The 22,256-nt window shown below is 38.6% G+C and overlaps 1 protein-coding gene across 1 annotated transcript; it reads right to left on the minus strand.

Moving 5' to 3' along the window:
- Positions 1–2,116: 2,116 nt before the first annotated feature.
- USP38 (ubiquitin specific peptidase 38) lies at positions 2,117–22,256 on the minus strand. Its single transcript, XM_032109279.1, has 10 exons — positions 21,512–22,256; positions 20,056–20,191; positions 15,600–15,729; positions 15,241–15,342; positions 12,340–12,498; positions 11,787–11,980; positions 11,155–11,248; positions 10,193–10,299; positions 7,751–9,098; positions 2,117–4,368 (listed from the first exon to the last, which is right to left on the minus strand). The coding sequence occupies exons 1-10, from the start codon at positions 22,194–22,196 to the stop codon at positions 4,207–4,209; spliced, it is 3,117 nt and encodes a 1,038-aa protein (XP_031965170.1). The 5' UTR covers positions 22,197–22,256; the 3' UTR covers positions 2,117–4,206.

Below are 22,256 nucleotides of genomic sequence, written 5' to 3' on the forward strand. Positions count from 1 at the left end.
CAGTTTAGTATTCCCTTTATTTACCCTTGAATGTTTGAGCCTTAAAAACAAAACTGGCAATGTGGAAAGACAGGAAACCCAACAAAAGAGCAAAATCTAGGAAGGGACTAGAAGGGACCTCTGGTTTATCAAGTCTAGTTGCTTCCTATTCAGACACCACTTTGCATTTAATTTCTTTCATAGACATACTTGGCTCTTCCTTCAAAGTAAGGCTCTGCCCAGAAGGCTGTTCCAGAATTAGGAACTTTGTTTCTAATCTAAATTTTATTTACAGAAAGTTTATACCCACTTGCTTTTGTTCCAACACTCTCAGCTCCCAGAGCTTCTGCCCTTTGCCTGTCACTTGTACAAAAAAAGTGTTCTGACTCCAGGAACAAACTTACTGCTACAGATTAAAAAAAATTTAGGCTTACCCATGAAATTAAACTTCCAGGGCATAGAGAAGATAAAATATTTAGCTTTCCAGAGAAGGGAACAAAGAAAAAAAAAAATGGAAAAAAAGCTAGCCAGAAAGTGTTGATTTGTTTGTTTATCCAAAGAAGCCTCTCCTCATCCTGGATAAATGGGCTCATAGACATTGTAATCACATGTTATATGGGAGATGTTCACAGTAATCCACTGTGATGCTCCACATGAAGAAACTGTACAAAATTAACTGCACAGAAGAAAGTTAGTACAACTCCAGTGACCATTAAAACAAAGACCAAATCACAGTCTGTCTTGGTAGAAGCAAATATGATTTTAAAAGACATATCACCCTTGAGTTTGGTACAACTGTGTCTCTTTCATGAAAGGAAACAACAAAAAACCCTAAGCTTCTGAAACAGTCTCATGTATTTTGTATCTTTCTATTGATTCAACTTAGAAAACAAATTAAGAATGGAGCAAAAAAGGTAAATAAATAAACCATCCAGCATTCACAACAACAGAAATCAAAGCACCATATGTACATTTTTCTCTCATGTCCAGAAGATAGAGGCACGCAACACCATTACTCTAAACAATAAAAAAGGTGCACATTTCAGAGCATGAAATAATTCTCCACTTCCACTAGGTTTATTGAAGCCTTCCAAGGTGGGTATCTATGACTCACCAGCCGAGGACAGCTGTCAAGTCAGCAAGCAGACTTGCAAAAAGGTATCCTGAATTTTAAAATCTACTTGTAAAACCCCAAGCAACTGCATTGACAGAAGTCAACAAGGTGAAAGAAGTTATTTTCAGTTTCCGACATCCATCATTTTGCACCTAAGCAGATCCTACTTGATTGGCATTATTCTCATGTAAATTTTCCATATTTAACACCTAATTTAGAACAGGCAAACAAGGGTGCAGAAAGCCTTCTAAGAGCTCATGAAATAAATATAGTACAACAGGTATACAAAAGTGTCCTGGGTTGCAGTGTATTCTATTACCATCCTCATGAGATGCTGAAACCAGGTGGGGCAGTGTTTCCTTGCCTCCTCCCCCCAGACTATCTTTCTGTTAATGGCCTATCATTGTCCTGCCACACGACTCAGAGGTAACTCCCTCCGGACTATCTTCTGTTAATGAGCCTAATCAACACTTGGCCTCATGACTCATTACCCCATTGTGAGATGCTCCACCCAGAGGGAGGAACCAAGCAAGCATTCCATCCTGGATATAATCTGAGATTCTGAACACCACAGACACCTTTTCCACTGGATTTATAGAGGACAGGAGCTACATAGCCACCACTGGACCTTCCTAGGAAGACCAGACCCTTCTACAGGATCACTGCTTCAACAGAACCACATCCACCACTTCAGGAGGACTGCAGCCACCGTTCTACTGGACTGCTATCACCACCCTGACTAACAGGGTGTCAGGTTGTATCCTGACTCTGTCAGTTTGAACCAGGGTTTTCTTTTTTTCTTTTTCCTTTTCTTTAATTTTCCTATTAAATTGTTACTCTGACTTGGTGCCTCCCACTGGTTTGTTTTCAAACTAGTACAAAAAGACATATTGAATGTTTTTTTTAGGTAGGCTGCATAATTTGTATTTTCACTGTGAGAACATAAAAACAAAACTGATCTTTACAAAACTATGATTTCATATAAAGTAAGACCACTTGCCCCTGCTTCTACTTACTAGTAGCTTAAAATGAACAGTAAATTGATACAGAGACACAAAATACTCCCAATGGTAATGCAAAGAGTAGACAGCTTTTTAGTGTGTCCTCAAATCTGGGAGAGAAAAGCCAAATTAACCTGTCTTATAAAACATTTTCAAACCAGAGCAAACTGGCAGAGAAGCCTAAAAGGAAATAAAAAAGCCCTCTTAGACTGAAAGTTACAGAATTTCAAAGCAAAGTGAGCTTTCTAAAAAAGCCTCATCCAAGTACAACGAAATGAGAACGTGCCTCATGCTGGTCTCAAAACATTCCATGTTTTTGTGGCTGAACCCCTGGTTCAGAGACCTACAGCTGAGATAGCAATGAAAAGAGCAGGCCAAAGCCAAGATATCACAAACTGTCACAAGAAGGCTTGGAAAGTATTAAAAAATACAACAACAACAACAAAAATCCCGAAAAACAAATCATTAAAGTGAGCTGCTCTAGCTTTCTTGAGTGTAACATCTGAACCTATAGTAAATAGCATAGTTTTAGTGATAATACAAAAATAGCTTGCAAGCTAAGTTACCTTTCAGACTAAACTCCATATATTTAGAATCATATGAACAAGACCTCACTCTCTCAACTTATGTTTTTTAAAAGCATTTTCTAAAAAATTTGCTTATTTTTATACAGTTATGCTAAAACCTGCCAGGTCCGCATACTTTTTAAGGACACACTTTGTCACCTAATAGAATATAAAAACACAGCAAAAACAGTGCAGAATTTTGTAAAAATACTTTAAATAAATTTACGCTTCACTCTACTCAAGAATTAATCACTGGCTTCAACAGTTTAAGTCCTTTACTTATGTTATCCTCATTGCACATCAAAACCAAAGTTGCTATTTCTGCCAAGACTCAAAGGAGCAGATCCTCAATCTCTGCTGGCCTAATGAGCAAACACTGCCCCTTAGGCAGAATAATTTTGGGCTCCTGCAGACAAAAAAAAAAAAAAAAAAAAATCCTGAACTCACCAAAAAGTTCTCACTACCAGCAAAATCTGAAGGCAAAACTTCAAAAGATTCTTATAAGCAAAGATCCTCAGCAAATACCAATACAGGCAGCTTTTCTATGACTTCACAAATACAGCTCCATTTTTATGATCAGGTTTTTTCAGCAGTACAGGCCATGAAAGTTATAGATCACTAGGTATGTATATTTTTTAATCAAAAAATAAAGGGCAACACTTATTGAATTTCAAACTAACAGATTTTTACTTCCAGAAACCTAAAAGCTCTCTATAAATGTCTTGATTTCTAATGCTGACAAAAAATAATTTACTACTAAGACATTTTTCTCATTTTCTGCAGCCTCAGAGTTTAAGTTACGGTACTGCAAGGCACATACAGAATCTCTTCCTTTCCAATACTCAGCAGATATATTCCCTGAAATAATTTAAAAATCCTCAAAACAATTAGAAATGCTACAAAGTTAACAATTTCTATTTAAAAACATTGCTCCTACACAACATGCACTTTTTTGGATAGCAACTTAGCAAATATTTATAAATTGTTTCTTTTCATTTACACTGGAAATAGACAGAATTTTTAACCTGGAAAGTACTGTACCATGTCACATTTAAGTTATTGCCTTCATTACAAATTGCATCATCTCTGAAAATCCACAAAGCACTGGATTTGAAAATAAGCAGTGGGTGAGAGACTACAGATGCAGTTTAACCCATCTGAAAATGAGTTTCCACATAAAGCAATACCATCAGAGTAAAAAATGAACTTTCTTCATTCAGTGGATGATGACAAGAGAAACTGATGTAAGTGCATTTGTTCAGTTTAACGCAATGCCATTAGCATCTACTTAAAAAAATCTTAATTTTCTGTCTTTTCGGCAAGCATGTCTTACTATGAAAGCAACTGAACTTTTAAGAGGTAGGTTTTTTCCATTATGCACTTATTTATTTCAAATAAAACATAACCAAAGAAACACCAATATTTGCTTTTGGACAAGGATCAAGTCTCAAAGCTTGGTACAATATCTGACAGAGTTCAGTATTTTATTTGTCCTCAGCAGTACTGGGCTGCTTTGGAACCAGTGTATTCCAGGTTGTCTTCATAGTCAAAAGACCAATCTACCGACGGTACTGAACCCACCCCCTCCTCCTCCACCTGTGGGTCCACAACTTCCCGGGGGATCATTGTCATCAAATCCATTGGGTCGGAAAGAGCAAGAGGCTGAGGCAGCTTGAAGCGCTTGTGTTCGAGCACTAAGCTCTTGCTCCTGAAATGAAAGAATAAAGACAATTAAAAAAAAAAAAAACAAACCAATGCACAACCTCATGCCCTTGAAACAGCTTTTAAAGCAGCATCACTAATTTCTAGTGAACAGCTTTACTGCACTTTCAAGTTGAACATCCACAGCCCATCTAAGATGTACAATTTCGCTATTGTCAGTAAACATAAGTGAAACAAAATAAAATCCATCTGAGTTCATGCTAAATTGTGTTTTATAGTAACATGGGATGTCACTAGAACATGAATCTGCTGATCAGAAGCTAACAAAACAGGTTTTGATATAGGTTTCATATGAGTTTTCATCCTGGCAATTTTCAAATGCTCTTCGTCGCAAAATTGAAAGGTAAAACCTTAAAATCAATGTTAATTACTTCAAAGACACTTTTTCATTCCACTCAATCGACAGCACAGAGTAACAACATACTCAGATAAAAGGCCAAAAGATGGACAAGCTATCTAGCTTCTATTCACTACAGCTTTTCAGCTTTCAAGTATTATTGCTATGCTAACTATTATAACATTAGTAAGTCTCTGCAATTCTCAAGCACTTCATAAAAATCAGAGTAAACCACCGGAAAATGTACCTGCACAAGTGGAAGGAACATGAAAGCTCTGCCTCCTGCCAGCTGCTTTTTCAGCTGAATGCTCCTGAGGCTTCTTAAGACATCTAAGAAGGGGATGAGCACAGCCTTTCCCTCATTAGACATATCATGCACTATTTTGTCTCTGGCCAACTAGTTCAATAAACCCTGCAGTAATTTTGAATCTTTAGTATACCTTTCTCGAATTGGCCAAGAGCTTAAAAAATAAAGGGAGAGAAGGCAGGTCCTGGGCTCTGGAAGACTAACAGGAAAAAGACAGTGGACCTGGCAACAAATGAAGTATTCCAGTGCTAAGGCTCATACCAATAGCCTCCTTCACATGACACTTCATCACTACACACCTCCCTAAAGGCAGTGGAAGCAAACTTTAGAACAGGGTTTTAGTAACTACAGGGGTCACCTTCAATTCTTCCTGACAGTATTATACTACCATGAAAGCACTAAACTGAAGTCTTGTCCACATACTTTCACATGTGCTAAAAATAGTCCTTGTGAGTTTAAATTACTTTGCCCTCTTCAAAAACACAGCCTAAGTTTAAAACTATTGTACACTACTATGGACTGAAATGCATACTCATTTTCAAAATTATGTAATATATTTGGAGGACACCATCTACACAAATGCACTGGCCATATTCCTGAAGACAGTATTACGCTGTCTCCAGCAATATATGGATTCATAGCTGTCTGGCTAACTGTATGTCACACCAAAAACGAAGCAAGTTTACTAGGAATAACAAGGAAATATTAAAAACTCAATTGTAGTGCCAGAAATCAACCGCAATTTTTGATTAAAATGGCAGACCTTGCATAAATAGCCTGTATAGTTGAAAAACTACACTACTAAACTGTTTAGCTTACAGCACTGGCATTTTTACAAGCAATAGCCTTATTTCTAAGAATGTTGAATATTTTCATATTGATTATATTTATCCCAACAAACACTACATCAGGTAAGTAAAACGTGATAGTCCCTTTAGTTCTCTGGACTGAGAATAATGGAGAGCATCCTCCCTTGCTTTCCACTTGTTCCCAGAGAGGGTTTTTAAATTTGTTTTAAATAGAGTGGGAGCTACCCATATTGCAGGTTTAGATATTTAAAGTGAAAACATCTTCATTTACCATGTGGTAAACTGATATGCAATAGCAAAACAAAAGCAGTAAGATAAAGAATTTTTTTTAAACATATCTTCTAAAAAAAGTAAAGGCTTTCTCAGGACAGAAAAATATATTCTTGACTTAGCTGAAAAACACTAGTTTAGAACTCTGAACCAACAGTGAAATATGGCATCTTAAAATTAGAATAATCTAATTCAGTGAATCGCAGTATTAGCATTAATTTGAGAAAAACAGTAACTGAGCACTTGTAATGAGCCTCAATTAAAATGAGAAAAAGGTCAGGAGCTCAGCAACACTGAGATTAATAAAACACTACAAAGAAAGCCAATACTGAAGAATTCAAAAGTGAAAGGTAGGTAAAGATCTAAGAACAAACAAAAAAACCCTAAAAAGCAAACAAAAATGATACGCTTGGAAAATATTTTTCATTTTGAGGAGATTACAATTAAAAAACGGAAAATACCCACCAAATAGGACAAGGAGTGATGGTTTTAAACTAAAAGAAGGTAGAGTTAGACTAAATATAAGGAATGAATTCTTTCTGAGGCTGGTGAAGCACTGGAACGTGTTGCCCAGAGAAGTGGTAAATGCCCCATCTCTGGAAACATTCAAGGCCAGGCAGGATAGGACTTTGAAGTTGAAGATGTCCCTGCTCATTGCAGGGAGTTGGACTAGATGGCCTTTGAAGGTCCCTTCCAACCCAAGCTATTCTGTGATCAGAGATCACTGCTACAGAAGCCAAGACAAAGTCAAGACAAGATGCGGCACATATGCAAAGACAGGACACAAATGCTTTAGCCACACAGCTTGAAAATAGCAACAGAGTTGCAATTTAAGCTCTCAGTTCTCCTGTTCATGTTTGCAGAATACCTGCAGCAGATTTTCCACACTGAGATTTAGCTCATTTTTTCTAAGTTAAATTTACCTAGTTCTTCTAATTTGAGTTGGCCTATAACCCTTACAAGGAACAGCTTAACCCATCAAAGAGTACACAGTAAAACACACTTTTACTCCTAGAACATCCAAAAATAGCAGCAATGCTCAAACAAAAACATATCAAAGTGTGGAGAACACTGCTTTTTTCTAATAGTAAACAAAAAGGCTGCCACAGCCAGGTGAAACTCTCAGACCACAGGGAATGTGCTGCTGGCAGTGCTGGTCCCACAGAGGATATGACATAGGCAGGAAAGGGAAAATGGAATCTAGTCACCCACATCTTGTCATCATTTCAGTTGTCAGGCACTTGGGTAAGCACAGTTCTGCAAGTAAAACTTCACTACAAATCAAAATGCACTAGTAAGAACACCACTCAGAAGTTTTTAAGTATACTTAAGCCACTCTTGTAATTTAGTAAAGGCAATGAAAGTTTGAACTGTTTGAAGCCTCTCCCATCTGGAATTACAAGTGGTTAAATGACCTAAACTCAAAGTTTAAACTGAAATGCGTTTATGCCATTTTCCTTGACAATTCCCATCTAACAGTGACAATCTTACTATGAAACCTGTCCAGCAACACCAAGATGGAAGCCAGACTAGTGATTTATAAGGTTAACATACTAGAATACTTAAAAAGCTACCTTGTTCTTTCCTTTAGACTGCCTCTTGTGAGGCTTAAGGAGACACTCTTTCCACAAAGTTTCCATCTTACCTGCAAGTACAGTTTGTTATCTTTTGTAATTGCATCCATGAGGTCTTTTTGTAGAGGAGGGTCTCCATTTACCCAGAGGCCATTTGCTGGATTGGTGTTGAAGCCACAGGTGCTGTTTTGCTTTTTGTAAAACAGAACATAAGCAGTGTCCTTTGGAAATCTACTGGTGATTTTCTGGACTGACTGAAATGAGGTAAATGTTACTCTGCTGTCATTGAACAGAAACCATTCTCTTGGCATCTCAGTGTCCAGCTCATTTTCTACAACAGTACAAGGACTCTCCCCTGTAAACAACTTACCCTGAGGAGAAACTAAAGAAAGAGCTGTAGACTGGTGGCAGAGCCCTGAAGGCCCTGAGCCAGTAACATTTCTAGCATATGAATAATAATGTCCACTTTCAGAGGATACACCAGAATGCACCACCACAGAGCTTAACACATAGGGCACCAATTGTGGGCAGGTCACTTCATCAGCACCTGAGGGCTTCAGTTTTTTAGCAAGGTTTTCTCCAGTATCAGAAATCTCCACACCAACAGACCAGCCTCCTGAAACAACAGCTAAAGGGGATGTTGCTCTTTTCACTGGCAGCTCCAATACAAGTGGTAGAGAAACATTGTCCAAGATTTTGCGCCTTATGTGACACTTTGGATCATATGAAAATCTCAAAAGAGTGAGAATGAGGTATTCAGGTTCCTCAATGATTTGCATAGTTTTTTCAGCATTCTGTAGAGAGGCACACTTTTCACAATAATACTTATTGTCTCCACTAAGGATCTCAGGTGCCAGAAAGTAATTGAGTAAGTCTGTAACTGACAGGGTATTTTTACCTACTAGACTCTGAGACATATCCCCATTATTTTGAACTTTGAGTTCAGAAATTGTGGTATTCTCAGAGTTCGGCTCATTAGAAAAATCTTCTATGGTTCCTTCATTCATTATTGTGTCACATCCATGATTTACTTCCAAATTGCTGAGAGGTGTTTCTGCAGCAGGACTGGTTGCTAAAGTACTACTTTGCGCCACATAGTCATCTTTCACTTCAGAATGTTCCATACATTTTGGGTCAACATTCTCTAAGGAAGTTGGAGGACAGAAAGCTAAAGAGAGATCTGTGAAAGCTTCTTCCTTTTGAGACATACTTTTGCAGTTCAAACAGCATATGTTAGTCTTCAATTTTCCTCCAAACATCTTCTCTATCAGAGTTCTTTCCTCACTTCCCATACAAGGTGCTTCAGTAAATACTTGTGTTTTATGGACAGCTTCTCGTGCCTGGGATTCTTCTTTCATGATACTTTCAGAACTCTTGGCTGAAGACAATGCTTTCAAAGTTCTCTCTTCTTCATGCAACCTGAAGACAAAGAAAAATAAATCCAAGTAACTGTGCTATTTTCCAAATACTGCCACACTATTTCACATTATTTTTTCCAGCTGAGCTAAAAAATATAGATGGTTAAGTTGCTAGAAGTGTCTTACACTAAAAAATCTGTTAGTTATTTTTTATACAAGCAAGCTGAACCATAGAGGTCTGTGCTATCCAAAACAGAGTATGAGAGGCACAAAAGCATTTATTGTGGGTCTCATTATATATAACAGAACACGATGGATATAATGAAAGAACTGGCAAGTATTAAAAGAACCTAACAATGTTTTTATTATTTACCATTACACTGTCTTAGTAAATCAGCTCTCGAGTTGACTGGTCCTGTATGTCAGATTTTGTAAGACAGTAAGTAGCTATTTATCTACTGCCAGACTACTTCTGAAGAAAATGTCAGAATTCTGCAGCCAGGAAAGTTAAGAAAATACAGCAAGAAAATCCAAACCAAAAAAGAAACCCAAGACAAGGGGAAAAAATAAAAGAACACTATTTCACTATTGAGATAAATTTCTCCAGAAGTGGAATGTGTCTTAAAGTAATATTGCTTAAGCCACATCTCAGCAAGCCAAAAATAAAGAGGGTTATTAACAAATTTAGGTATTACTGCTCTATCTCTGCCACAGTTAATTGCTTGCTTAATTAACTGGTTATAATGACATGTACATCTCTGCGACTTTTTTGCCCTGTATGAAATACAGCTATCTCCACCAACACAAAATTCCAGAAGCACAACCAAACTGCTTTCAGCAACCACATTAATTTAAGAACAGGACCACGACTCGAACATAACACCCATGTTTAAGTTTGTAAAAGTGGCACATTGTTACCACCATAGCCTGTTTTTAATTACGTGGATTCAAGATGGCATCCAGACTTTACCACAGATTAAACCCATGAAGAAAAGTAGTTCACAGACCATACAGAAGACCAGAGAAGGACAGGAATGAGGTTGAGAATTCCTGATCCCCATTCAGCAGTGGAACTGTTACACAACTGCTCCTAAGAGTTCAACATTAAGTGGTAAGGCTGTAGATTCATTCCCATTAATGGCACCATAACCATACCTGTCTAGCAGGAATCTGAGATATTCTGAGCAATCCTGCTGGGATCGAGGGGTGAACCATGGTGGTCTGGAAGCTTCAAAGAAAATTCTAGGAGCATATGCCTCCCTCTGTTCAAGTGAGAGGAGGACAGGCAAGGTTACATAGGAACTACTTAAAAAATTGGTTATATTATTTTAATATTAACAGCTGAACTTTGGACTACATTATCCCAGAGTAGCTGAATGAAACACATGGTACACAAACATTTATACAACTTAATTATATGAAGGGAGAACCATTAATTTTGTAGCAATTGTCTCTAGTAAAGATAAAAATAGTTCATCCTGCTGGCAAATATTAATGTTTAGTGAGTGCAAGCCAGATATTATGCATAGTAGCAGCTACTGTTCTTGCTGGTGAGTTAAAAAACCTGTTTGCTTTCTTGAGAACACCAGTACTTCATAAGTATCCATTTATTTTGAAGCTGATCTGGCCTCATTCCCTTCACAAGTTTATTGCATTATTTAAGGAGAACAGAAGTGTCTTGTGCCTTTCTAGCATTAGCAGAATGTTTTGAACATTCTAATAATGTTCACATTAGAATTTGAACTACAATAAAATTTAGTGTAAAAATCACTGAAGAAGGTCACAGCTTACCCTAGAAAGATACATAAAATCAGCTTGTATATCAACTCAGGTCTTATTTAGATTTCCTCACTCTTGCTTCTCAAAGAAAACCTATCACTGCCTTTTTATAAAAACAACAAAATGCCAACATCTTCCACTTAGAAAAATGTGTATTTCATAAGTCCATCCACACCATCTGAGCATCTGAAGGCAGACTCATTCCCATACAAAACTATAATATTTATACTTGGTATACTCAAGAGGACTCCCATGGCATCATGTTTGTTTCTCAATTTTGGTATATAGATCTAGGCTTAAAGAAAAGCAATGGAAAGAAAGATGGAAAACTGACATACCTGGGTATGGGCCAAAAACGCAAAAAGATGCTGTAATTTTCTCATTAGGGAATTACAGCCATTTAGATTCAGAGATAAAACATGTCTTCTGAAACTGAAATGAAAGAGAGACATCAGCTTCCTCGCTAGACTTCTAACAATGCAGTTATCATTCCAGCTCAGATAATTACTTCAAATTGAAAGAAAACAAAACATGTAACACTTCCCTTTAATCCTGGGACTCTGCTCTAATGCACATACAAAATTACTGTACAGTAAGACTAACACTGCAAAATACCTATGTCTTTAAACATTTAAAAGTGTAGGAATGGGCTGCAGAGAAATTTTTTTAGTACCTTCCAGATTATAACAAAACATCACCAAAAACTTTTACAATACTGCAGTGAGCAAGGACAGTGAGGAAAAAACGACTTGTCTTTTGACACTGGGCAGAAGGATCAGGATTTTTAGTGGCTAAAATTGCAGTTTCCAGAGCTGGACTTGAACAAAGCAATCAGTAACTGAGTGCAAAAAACTCCACTCAGATCCAGCAAGCTGAGAGACCCCAGGATATGTTGCTATTCTGTGAAAACCAAGAGTGCAGTAACTGCAAGAATTATTTGCAATGAAAAGAGGTGTTAAGAAGCACTTACTCTGTAGCCATAAAAAGTGCCTGAATAACACTGTTCATGTAGCAAGTATTTCCTAGATTTATTAGGCCTGTCTTCCCAGTTTCAGATTTTCCAGAAAGTCTAGATAAACAAGATGGCAAAGAACTGGATTGAGAAGTCCAGGCACTCTGACTGAGAATCAACTTAATCTTCTCTTCAGTGGGTTTGGGCATATCCTACAAGAGAAACATTTAACACACTTAATAGGTTTTTGTATTTGTTTCTATAATAGGTCCTGCCATTCAGCAGTATTCTATCTCCCCCTGCTTCTCAGTTCTGCTTCAGGGTCTTCCTGCTGCCCCTGATAGCCTAGGGAGATACAACAGCCCTCCCTGCCCTTGTTCCCTCCCCTCCCCTCAACCTTCTCCTTCAAAGCTTTATATTTATTCTGTATTTCAAACAGAGGGTTGACATGAGACTGTGTGGTTAGCTCTTTTCTTCACGTGGAAGCTCTAAAAAATTTAGATCTGTGCAACTACAGCTTCATGTCTGGGAAAACAAAAAACATTCCACCCTCTTAACATTCCTAATGTACCTTAACAGCTTCCAGAATGGGTTCATAGAGCTCTGGAAACCCTGAATAATGATACATCATACAGTGTATCAACTCAGTCAACTGCATCAAAAAGGCTGTACTGGAAGGCAAGCCATCTCTTTTGAAGGAGTGAACCAAACTGACCACATGCGGGACAATCTGAATGGGAAAACAAAGAAACAAAAAGGTGTTAACTGCATTTTCTCATTGTTTTTTTCTTCTACAAAATACTTCATTGAACTTCATTGGTTTATGCATGCCAAATGACAGGGGATCTTTTGTTATTAAATAAGAAGTGGTTGAAAAACAATGACTTGAAAAACACACATTCTTTACACATGACAATTTTCAAAGCAGCACAATTAATTATTCAGTGCTCTCTTTAGCTCACATAGCAAGTTTTGGAACCTTATGAATTTAGAAGGTGCATGCTAAGATTTTAAATAGTCGAGTGTCCAAAAGTACTCATCTTATTAAGGATATTAACTGCAAACATTTTGCTTTTGTGCCACCACTATCAGTTTAGTATCCTATTCTAAATTCACAGATACGGTTTTTAAAACAAACCTCTCAATTTTCCTACAACAGAATCTAATGCTTGGAATCCCAAGCCACTGAATACATTCCTGCTATTCCTGCAAGGAGGAAACTGGCCCATAGCTTCACCTAGTGAGGCACCTCAGCTACCATGAACCACGACCACGCCAGGTACTATGAGCTGGAAGTTCACCAAAGCCATGGTAATCTCTTTCGAGGTTTAGTTCAGATTCAGGACTAATTTAAATTGGGTCAGATTAGACTCAGAAATGTTTACTTCATCTCCTTCCTCTTCTTCAGCACAGCTCTCTATTTTTAAATGCACGAGACATAAGTCCTAAGATATCAAGTAGAAATTTACTTCAAAGCAATTCACAAAAAGTAGGGACTTCTCACTGTGAACCAAAGTATTTCAGACACCTTTGCCAGTTTCCAAGTGATCAAAATTGATTAACTGTGAAAGAAATTGAGAGAATAATTTCTCATCATTAATTACTACCAAACAATTTGTAAGCTAAAGACATGAAATACAGAACAGTAATGATAAGAATACAGGAATTTGAGGAAGGTATACCAATTACAAGAACTGATATAGTTCAAAACACCAGAGTAAAAGGGGCCAGGTGCAAAATACTGGTTTGCCACTTTTTCAAATACTGGTTATTCTCTGAGTATAAAAAATATTTTTACATCTCTGATAAATAAACTCTGCTCTTTAGGTAAGCAAGATATCCACTGTTTAAAAAGAAAAACAAAGATGAAGTGTTCACTGTACCACAAGTCAATAGTGAAAGCTATTGCAATGAAAAAATTCCATCTTCCACTTTATAAATGTGGGTACATAGCAATGAGAAAGCGACTACTGGGCTCCAAGAAGGAGATTTGTGTCAAGTAGATCTGAGATACGGTAATTCTGCACAGACAAAGCAGATGGGAAGAACAGAAAAAGTAGAGGTTCTCAGTTCTGTCAAAGAGAGTCATATTCTGCAGGCTGGGTAATACTGAAAGTTACACTTTGAATAAACACAGAATTACCACTTCTGACCTGAGGCTGCAATAAACTTTTGTACATCAGTAGAGTTTTGATCATCATAAGTTCTACATCATAAGTGCAAGACTGCTTCTGCTATAAAAATACCAAACTAATTTATGCTAATGATGCTCAAGTATAAGGAGGGGGAATGTAATCTCAGATGCATTACCAAGTAAATTCATTTCTATTTATCAAATATGCATTTGACCCTTTCACAATCAGACCATTTGTTATAAAGAAGTAAACAAGCACTTTAAGTGAAGGAAAATATTACAGAATATTAAATTATAGTAGTAGCACAAAAAATGATAGTGAAGAAAATTGTTTAAAATAGAGCAAAAATGCTCATTAAATCTTGAAGGGAGGTATTTATGCAGTACAGCATGCAGCCTCCAACAGAAATTCTTTGTTAAATCAAATTCCTTTCTAGAATAAGCTATCTCATATTTTACATTTTTTCTAATGTTTTGTCTCTCTTAGGAAAAAAGAAGAAAAGCAAGACAGTAAATATATGAAATATTTATGTTTTGAGCATATTTAAGGCTACTTGGCTTGTGACTCAAATTTCTATCCTAAACCAAGATTAGGGCAGTGAAGAAACTTCAGACATCTCTCGTTAAAAAGCAATGTAACAGGCATAAGGCAATTACTCTGACATTAAACAAAGGGTTTGATATCCCTTCAGAGCCTCGGGGACAGCTAAGAAACAATGTGCCAGGTTGTTACTATTAAATCTCAGACATATTTCTCTTAAACTTTAAGTTCAACACCTTTCTGTAGTAATACAAACAGCCACTGTCACACCCTCCTATCTGTAGCCTTAACTAATGAAATGCATTTTGGAGAGGGGCCATTAAAAATGGTGTCCTTTAATTTGTCCATGAACATTGACACAGACAGCACAGCTTTCTGGAAGGGAAGTACTTCTTGGTCTCACAAGCCTATTCAGGGTGACTAGGTTACATAGAGCAGATAACTGGTTATCTGTTTTCCCCATCAGCTGTCCTCAAAAACCTACTTGCAGGCCAGCTTTATCAGCCAGTTACACGCACATAAAATGGATTTCCAGAAGCATGCAGTCGAAACGTGGTGCACAGATACTACTGCCTGAAATAAGTACATACAAGGAAAGACAATGCTTGCTTCCAGTTATATAAGAAGTGGTTGAATCTGGAAGCTAAAAAGCCTTCCTTGTGACCATGGGAATCTGATTCTAGGACCTTCCAACAGAAATCCAAGCACATCAATTCTGTTGCTCTTTACACCCATTTCAGAAATCACACAGTGAGTGACATTTCAAATCACTGAAAAACAGTTATTTAGTAACTCACCAAATGGAAAGCTTCTGGAGAATGCTGGAAGCTAAGTAACATGTGGGAAAGGACAGCAAGGGCACCAGGCCTCACTAGAGGAAACCAAAGTCGATTAAAGACCTAAAAAAACCCACATTTATTTCAGGAAATCTGCAAAGTAAAATTTCAGTAAACACAGAAACAAATCTTCAAACACACAACCAATTTGAAACAGACAAAATCATTACATGCAAATGACAGCTATAGATGCATTTACATCATATTTTCAGAATAAGAAGAAACTGTATGTTGCAATAAAAAAAGATGCTACACAATTGCATAGGTGTTAGCAATTCGTTTCCCTCTCCCTCAGTTTTGAATGCTCTTGTCCAACATACCAGTTCGATCTTAAGCAGAGTGACATCAATGAGGATGGTAAATTTCTGGACTGCGGCCAATCCCTTCAGCAGTGCAATCACCCATGTTTCCACATGCTGAGCCAGAGGCCAGGATAGCCAGTCAATCATTCTGCAAGGCAATTGGAGAACAAAAAAAAAATTAAAAAAACGAATATGCCCCTAACTTTAATCTCAATGAAAAAGATACTCTATATTACCTTGTTACAGGCTTATACAATAAGACTCACAATAACTAATGCAGGAATGTTATGCAAGTGGTAAATTAATTTTGATTATATCTCAAGTAATTTAAGTTTGAAATTAATAATGATTTATTTAATATATTTGAAGCAAATATGCATCCCCAAAAATACATAACCATATAAAAGCCAGTCTTTTGTATTGTTTCTTGTTAAGTCTAGAAAATGCACCCTGATTTTATAAACACTAAGCTAACATCTGGGAAAAACTTACTACTGAAAAAGTGCCTGTGCCTGGTAACTTCCCCTCTTACACCTTTTACCCCAAAGCAGACCAAAACTGACCATTAAGGAAACCTCTTCAACTTACAACTACACTCCTGGAAGCCAGCTTAAATACTCTTAATGGTAAAATCTAGTAATTTTAAATACACTGAGCAGTCTGGAGTCTACATGCATCTCAAAAGGAAGAATTTCGCTTGGGCTAAGAAAAAAAGCTGAGTACCTAGAAAATATAGTGAAATATCAGGAACAGAAACCAGAGGTATTCTATCCTTCTAAATTAATAGTCAATTTATACTGATCCTTAAGGCAGACAAGCAGATTAGCTGAAGCAATTCTAAGACACAGACAATATTGTAAGGGAGTGCCAGCTAAAACATGAAGTTTAGGCTTTGTTCTTCTGAGATTTTACTTGGCAATATTTTGAATTTTCTTTAATTGACAACAAGACCCCCTTCATCAAACAAGATGAGGCAGCACTAATTAAGTTGAAGGAAAAACTTTCTACCACAAGAGTGGACAGATACTGAGACAAGTTATTTTATATATATATATATATGTATGTGTATATATATATATATACACGTATCTTAGAATTAGGTACTATCTGCACATATAAAATTCAATGGTTTCCCTAAAAAAAGGGATCTTTAGAACTGCCTTTTTAACAAACAAGCACAAATCTTCTTCCATGTTACTACAAAAAAAAATTTGCAAAGAAACATGGCAACATGGTAATAATTGCTCTGAACTTACACAAAGCTCTCATTTCCTCAAGATGTTAAATGCGAACATGTTTACCCTGAGCAACTTTCTCATGTACTTTCTAAAACAATCAAAAACACAGGCCCAAACTATTTTTGTTTGCAATAACCTCAACCTAAAAAAAACCTCCACAACTCATAGCCCAATCATCTTCAAATCTTCCCCTCCCTGATTTGTAGGCTTGCTATTTTTCAGCAGTGGCAGAAACATGTGCACAGCTAATTTAAGCCTAACGAAAATATATTTCGTTTTCTTAACTGTTGAGACAAGTATTCTGTAGAGCCCTACATCATCTATCATCTGACTGTTAATCTTGACAGTTAATGCCTTTGAGAGCACAAACAAAAGCCAGAAGAAGAAACAGAAGTGAACTCGCAGACCTGCTTGAGACTGTCCCAAAATGGATCAAATCTTAGACCTGGTAGGTGAAGATTAGGTATTTTGGCTGCATTTACTTGGCTTCTGCTCGTTTGCAATCAATGACTGCATTTTTAATACAGAGGCAGATAGTAGTATGGGCCATGATGATCATGAATATAAACATAGGATGCTTTTTTGGGTTTGACCAGATTAAGAGAACCTTAAAAGCCTCAAGAGGACCTTCTGCCTCATATCACCCTAAAATGAGCAGGTCTTTTACCCATATATGTGCCTAATAAGGACGGTATTTTTGCTATCTTCAAATAGAAAAATAAGTTATTTGCGCAATCTCAGACAGTAACTTTTTTCACAAAATATCTTATTCACCACATCAAAGAATCTGGAACCTCAGGTTTGAATCACTGAGATTAGAAAAAAATCCCCAAAATAGCAACAGACGATCCTCAGACCATCTGGCACCCCCAATAAATTACAAGTATTTTACAGTATTTTACATTTTTTCCAATAGGACAGAGCACCTGGTTATACCTGCAGTTTTTCTTAGCAAAATTTTCAGTTTCTCTTAACAAAGATACTTGGGTTGAAGTACAAAGAAACATTACACTTGTCAGGATCCTGAGTACAGCCAGTCCATTCTCCCCCAGAGTTCTGAAGTAGACCCTTAAAGTAGCCATATACCCTCAAGGAGATTCAACAATTTTCTGCTTTTCCTCACTGATGATTCAGGTAAGGTTTCATGAGACAGCTGAGTGAATCAAAAACAGCTCATGCCAAAAGCCAAGTACCCTTTTTAACACTGTCCTGTGTCTAATATACTGCCCCCTCTGAACAAACTCAATTTATGAGTCTGTTAAATATAAATTATTTACTACTCTGTATTCAACTTTAGACAGACTTTGCAGTGCCATGAAGTTGTACTTAGGAAGTGAGCAACAAGGTCTCTAATTTACAGTCACCAAAGCTCTGCTGACTCTCATCAGACCTTGCTGTGCCTGGAGTTCTGCATCTCCTGGGAATGCTGCCTGATGATTGCGTTGTCATTTGGTACTCCAGACATTCCAGCTGCATTAACCTCTTTACAATTGCTCCACTAAGCCAGAAGAGAGTAATAATTGCAAAGGGCTGCCAGAGGTAGAGAAAGAAGCTGGATGCAGTGTTGACATGAGAATATCCAGAAACAAAACCAACAAGGTTCCATGGAACAAAGCTAGAGGCTGTTGAGATTCAGTATTACCTCAAAAAATGAACAAAGCAAGTAAGATTGCCCATCCCTTTCCAAAACAAGAGAAAAACTAACCCACTACATGGCTAGTAGTAAAAAAAGAGCTCTTACACGATAATAACAGCTCCTGTTGTAACCAAAGCTCAGCACTGCATTAATTCCCTAAGCAGAGGCACACAGCGAAGCCATTCTTAGGCTACAGTTATATGATCATACTGTGTTGATGCAGCAATGCAACATAAATGTTAAAATTACAGTAACTTGAAAATTAATCACCAGCACACTACTGGCAAATTATTAGTATGCCCAAATCCAGAATCTCCCAGCTCTGACATTTAGACTGGGCACACAGCTTTGCTGACATCTGTTCAGTGAAGGAAATTCTTTTAAAATCCCTAAACAACATGTCTTACTCCAAACTGTATTACTAGTGCTGCTTCTTTTCACTATGTTTTCGACTGAAATACAGCTTCTCAACTTACTGTATACACAAGAAATGTTTTCAGTGTGAAAAAGCCCTCAGTATTTCACCAAGATATTCAAGTGCTACACTACATGAATGCCTAAGTACTACACTACACTCAAATGGATGTACTTAAAAGTAATAATATTGCAGACATTAAACTCTTAGTTTAAGCCTTCTTAAAAGTTATTGTTTAAACAACACAAATTTCTAAGAGTCCCCTATTTAACTGCACTACCCATTTTTCTACCCTTCAGTGCTCAATAACAGCTTCTTCAATGGTCTTCATCCTTCTATCACTGTCGTCTTTCTACATCACTGTTATTCACATATCCGAAGATACTAACCAAGATTGCAATCTGAATCCCAGTCTGTTAACACTGCTACTCATCTCCACCACGTTTACTCAAGGTTAGATAATATGCAATTGCTTTTACATCATTCCTATTCCTCTGTCATTCAAAGAACATCCAAAAAACCTAAGAGGGTTTGAGTAAAAAGGGTAATAGAGACTGTTCTCTGTGAATCCTACTAAAAAATTGTGATGATATCTAAGCAGAAAAAACCCTCAAAACTAAGCAGTAGAACTCATTTTGAACTGCCTCCTCTCTTCAGAGCAGGAGATGATGGTTAAAACAATCATGTGAGAATTCTACCCTGCTTCTTGGAAAAGCAGAAAGGTTCATCTCCTGAAAACAAGGCCTTGTTTCTCAGCTTGACTGCAAACCCCATGAAGTTTCCTACTTATGCCATCTTCCAGAAGGTAGGAAACCTCACTCAAGAGGCCATCTAGGAGGAACACAGGTGTTTCCTCTTAGTTTTTATTTAACCCTCTTCATCCACCTCAGTAGGGCTGGAGAATGAAGCCACAATAGCAATGAAGGCAGCAACCTTAAACTGAAACCATGCCAGTAACATCCACAGCATCATATAACTATCTATCTATATATACATATATATATACACACATATAGATCTCTTTATAACCTTCACATGCCAAAAGCATGTCTTGGAATACCATCTTAAAAGTTCCTCTTTTCTATGTTTTTGTTTGGTTGTTTTTTTAATGGAACCTAAGTAACAAATAACGTCCAAAAAGGCAAGATTAAGAGACTTCTCTCCCTTCACAATGAAATACATTACCTGCACAGAGCTTGAGTCATACTTGCATCTTTCACATTAGGATCTGTAGTAAGGCTCCTGATGAGTACTGTAATCATCTGCAATGGTATGTGCTGCACAAGACTTGCCAGTGCAACAGAAGGTTCGAATGAAGTATCTGTAATAGGTGAACAAGACATAATGTAAGGAACTAAAAAGAAAACCTCACAAAAAAAAAAATAAGCTTTATGTTCTATCCTACAACTTCGCCATAGTTTGAAAGTGACAATAAATCTATCCTACATCTTGCATTGTATTATCACAAATGAAACCAAAATTAAAATGTTTCAATGAATTAAGGACAACGAACAGCACTGAATTACAAACTCCTTTAGTTCATTTCATATCCATGCAAGAAAGTGACCATCTGACAACTTCCTCCTCCTCCTCTACCCTAAGTGGAATTGATAAGTAAGTTTTGTATTTTTCTAAAAAGAAGTACTGTAAGTTGTTTATTATACATCATGTTAAGCCTAGGGATTTAGTGCAGATGGTATTCCTCATGTCCTATCTCAACAACTCTCTGCTAACCATACCACTTATGGCAAAATGCAATGTTAAGTTTCCCAGGCACCTCAACAGCAAAGGCACTTTCCAATGGGAACTAACATAGTACTTCAGAGCTTTCAGAAGTCAGAAAGAACCTATTTACAATCACATTTCCATTACTCAGGCACTAGATTTTTCCTAAAAGAGCAAAGGTCTATATATTGCTTTTATATATATTATGTATACGTATTTATAAATCCCAACTTGGTAAACAGTTCCAAGGAGCAAGGAGGAATAGCAGCTTTTCACTGAATCATAGAATTGTGTTAGAAGGGTCCTCTGGAGATCACGTAGCCCGACTTCCCTGCCAAGGCAGGGTCACCTGGAGCAGGTAAAACAGGAACATGCCCAGGTCGGTTTGGAATGTCTCCAGAGACGGAGACTCCATGACCGCCCCGGGCAGCCTGTTCCAGGGCTCTGCCACCCTCAATCTAAAGTTCTTCCTCATGTTAAGGTGAAACTTGTATTTTAGTTAATGGCCCTTGCTCCTTGTCATGTTGCTGGGCACCAAAGAGTCTGACACCAACCTCTTAGCAACAGCCTTTGAGATATTTATATGCATTTTACTACTGACAGCTTTAAATCTTTCTAACACAGCACCCAAAAACTTCATTTCAGTATCTCATTTAAAGCACCGCACCAGGAGTTTTTCCAAACACGATCCTGCTCTGCAGCAAAATAAATCACTATTTCCATTCTAGCTTTTAGGGGTGGGCAAGAAATAAAAAAGGCTTTGCTTTCTCTACCATCAAAAAGTTGCCTTTTAGTATCTGGGTGAGAAAGCAGTGGCTCCCAGGCGATGCCTGCAGAGCGCCCATCGCTTGCGCTAAGGCTTTTGCTTTTCCCTGGATAACCCACGCCCCCATTACTCCGCGCCGCTCTCACTCACCCGCGGCGGAGATGACAGCGAAGAGCTCCTGCAGGGAGGGCAGCAGCGTGTCCGGCTCGGCCTTCCAGACGCTCCTCAACAGCGCGCTGACCTGGGTCACCTGCGAGACGTAAAGGCGCAACTCGGCCTCCCGGGTGCCCTGACTCTGGAAGTGGGCGATGCTGCGTACCAGCTGCTGGCAGAAGGCGAGCGACAGCTTCCTGCCGCGGGGCAGGCACTGCGGGAAGTCACCCAGCAGCTGGCAGAGGCGGGCACAGAGCGGCGGCGCCGGCCGCTCGCACACCAGGCGCAGCGCCTCCACCTGCAGCAGCTCGAAGAGCTCCAGCACCGAGGGGCAGCTCATGATGAGGCGCAGCCCCGCCTGGATGTAGTCGAGGATGGCGGGGTCGCGGTTGCTCAGCTCGCCGTAGCCGCGCTGCAGGAGCCCGAGGACGAGCCCGCGGTTGAAGAACGCCTCGAACTCGGCGCGGTGGAAGCGGCCGTAGGCGTCCAGCACCTGCCGCCCCACCTGCCGCTGGAAGGGGTCGGGGCCCTGCAGCACTAGCCGGGTGCCGAGCGCGAACATGGCGCGGCACTGCGCCTGGCTCAGCGGCGTCTCCGCCGACTCCACCACGCGCCGCACGATCACCCGCTTCAGCGGCAGCGGGTGCGACGAGCTCACCAGCCCCTCCAGGATCTTGTCCATGGCTCCGGGCGCATCGGCCGAGCGGCGGCGGCGGCGGGCCGGACCAGGCCTCGGCGGTGG

Source organism: Corvus moneduloides, chromosome 5 (genome assembly GCF_009650955.1).
Source record: "Corvus moneduloides isolate bCorMon1 chromosome 5, bCorMon1.pri, whole genome shotgun sequence".
Lineage (NCBI taxonomy): Eukaryota > Metazoa > Chordata > Aves > Passeriformes > Corvidae > Corvus > Corvus moneduloides.

Coding starts and splice junctions, on each gene's coding strand:
- USP38 (XM_032109279.1), bottom strand. CDS start 22,196: ATGGACAAGATCCTGGAGGGGCTGGTGAGCTCGTCGCACCCGCTGCCG. Junction 20,192..21,511: donor CGCTGTCATCTCCGCCGCGG/GTGAGTGAGAGC, acceptor CACCTATTACAG/ATACTTCATTCGAACCTTCT. Junction 4,369..7,750: donor ATAACAAACTGTACTTGCAG/GTAAGATGGAAA, acceptor CTTTCATTTCAG/GAGCAAGAGCTTAGTGCTCG.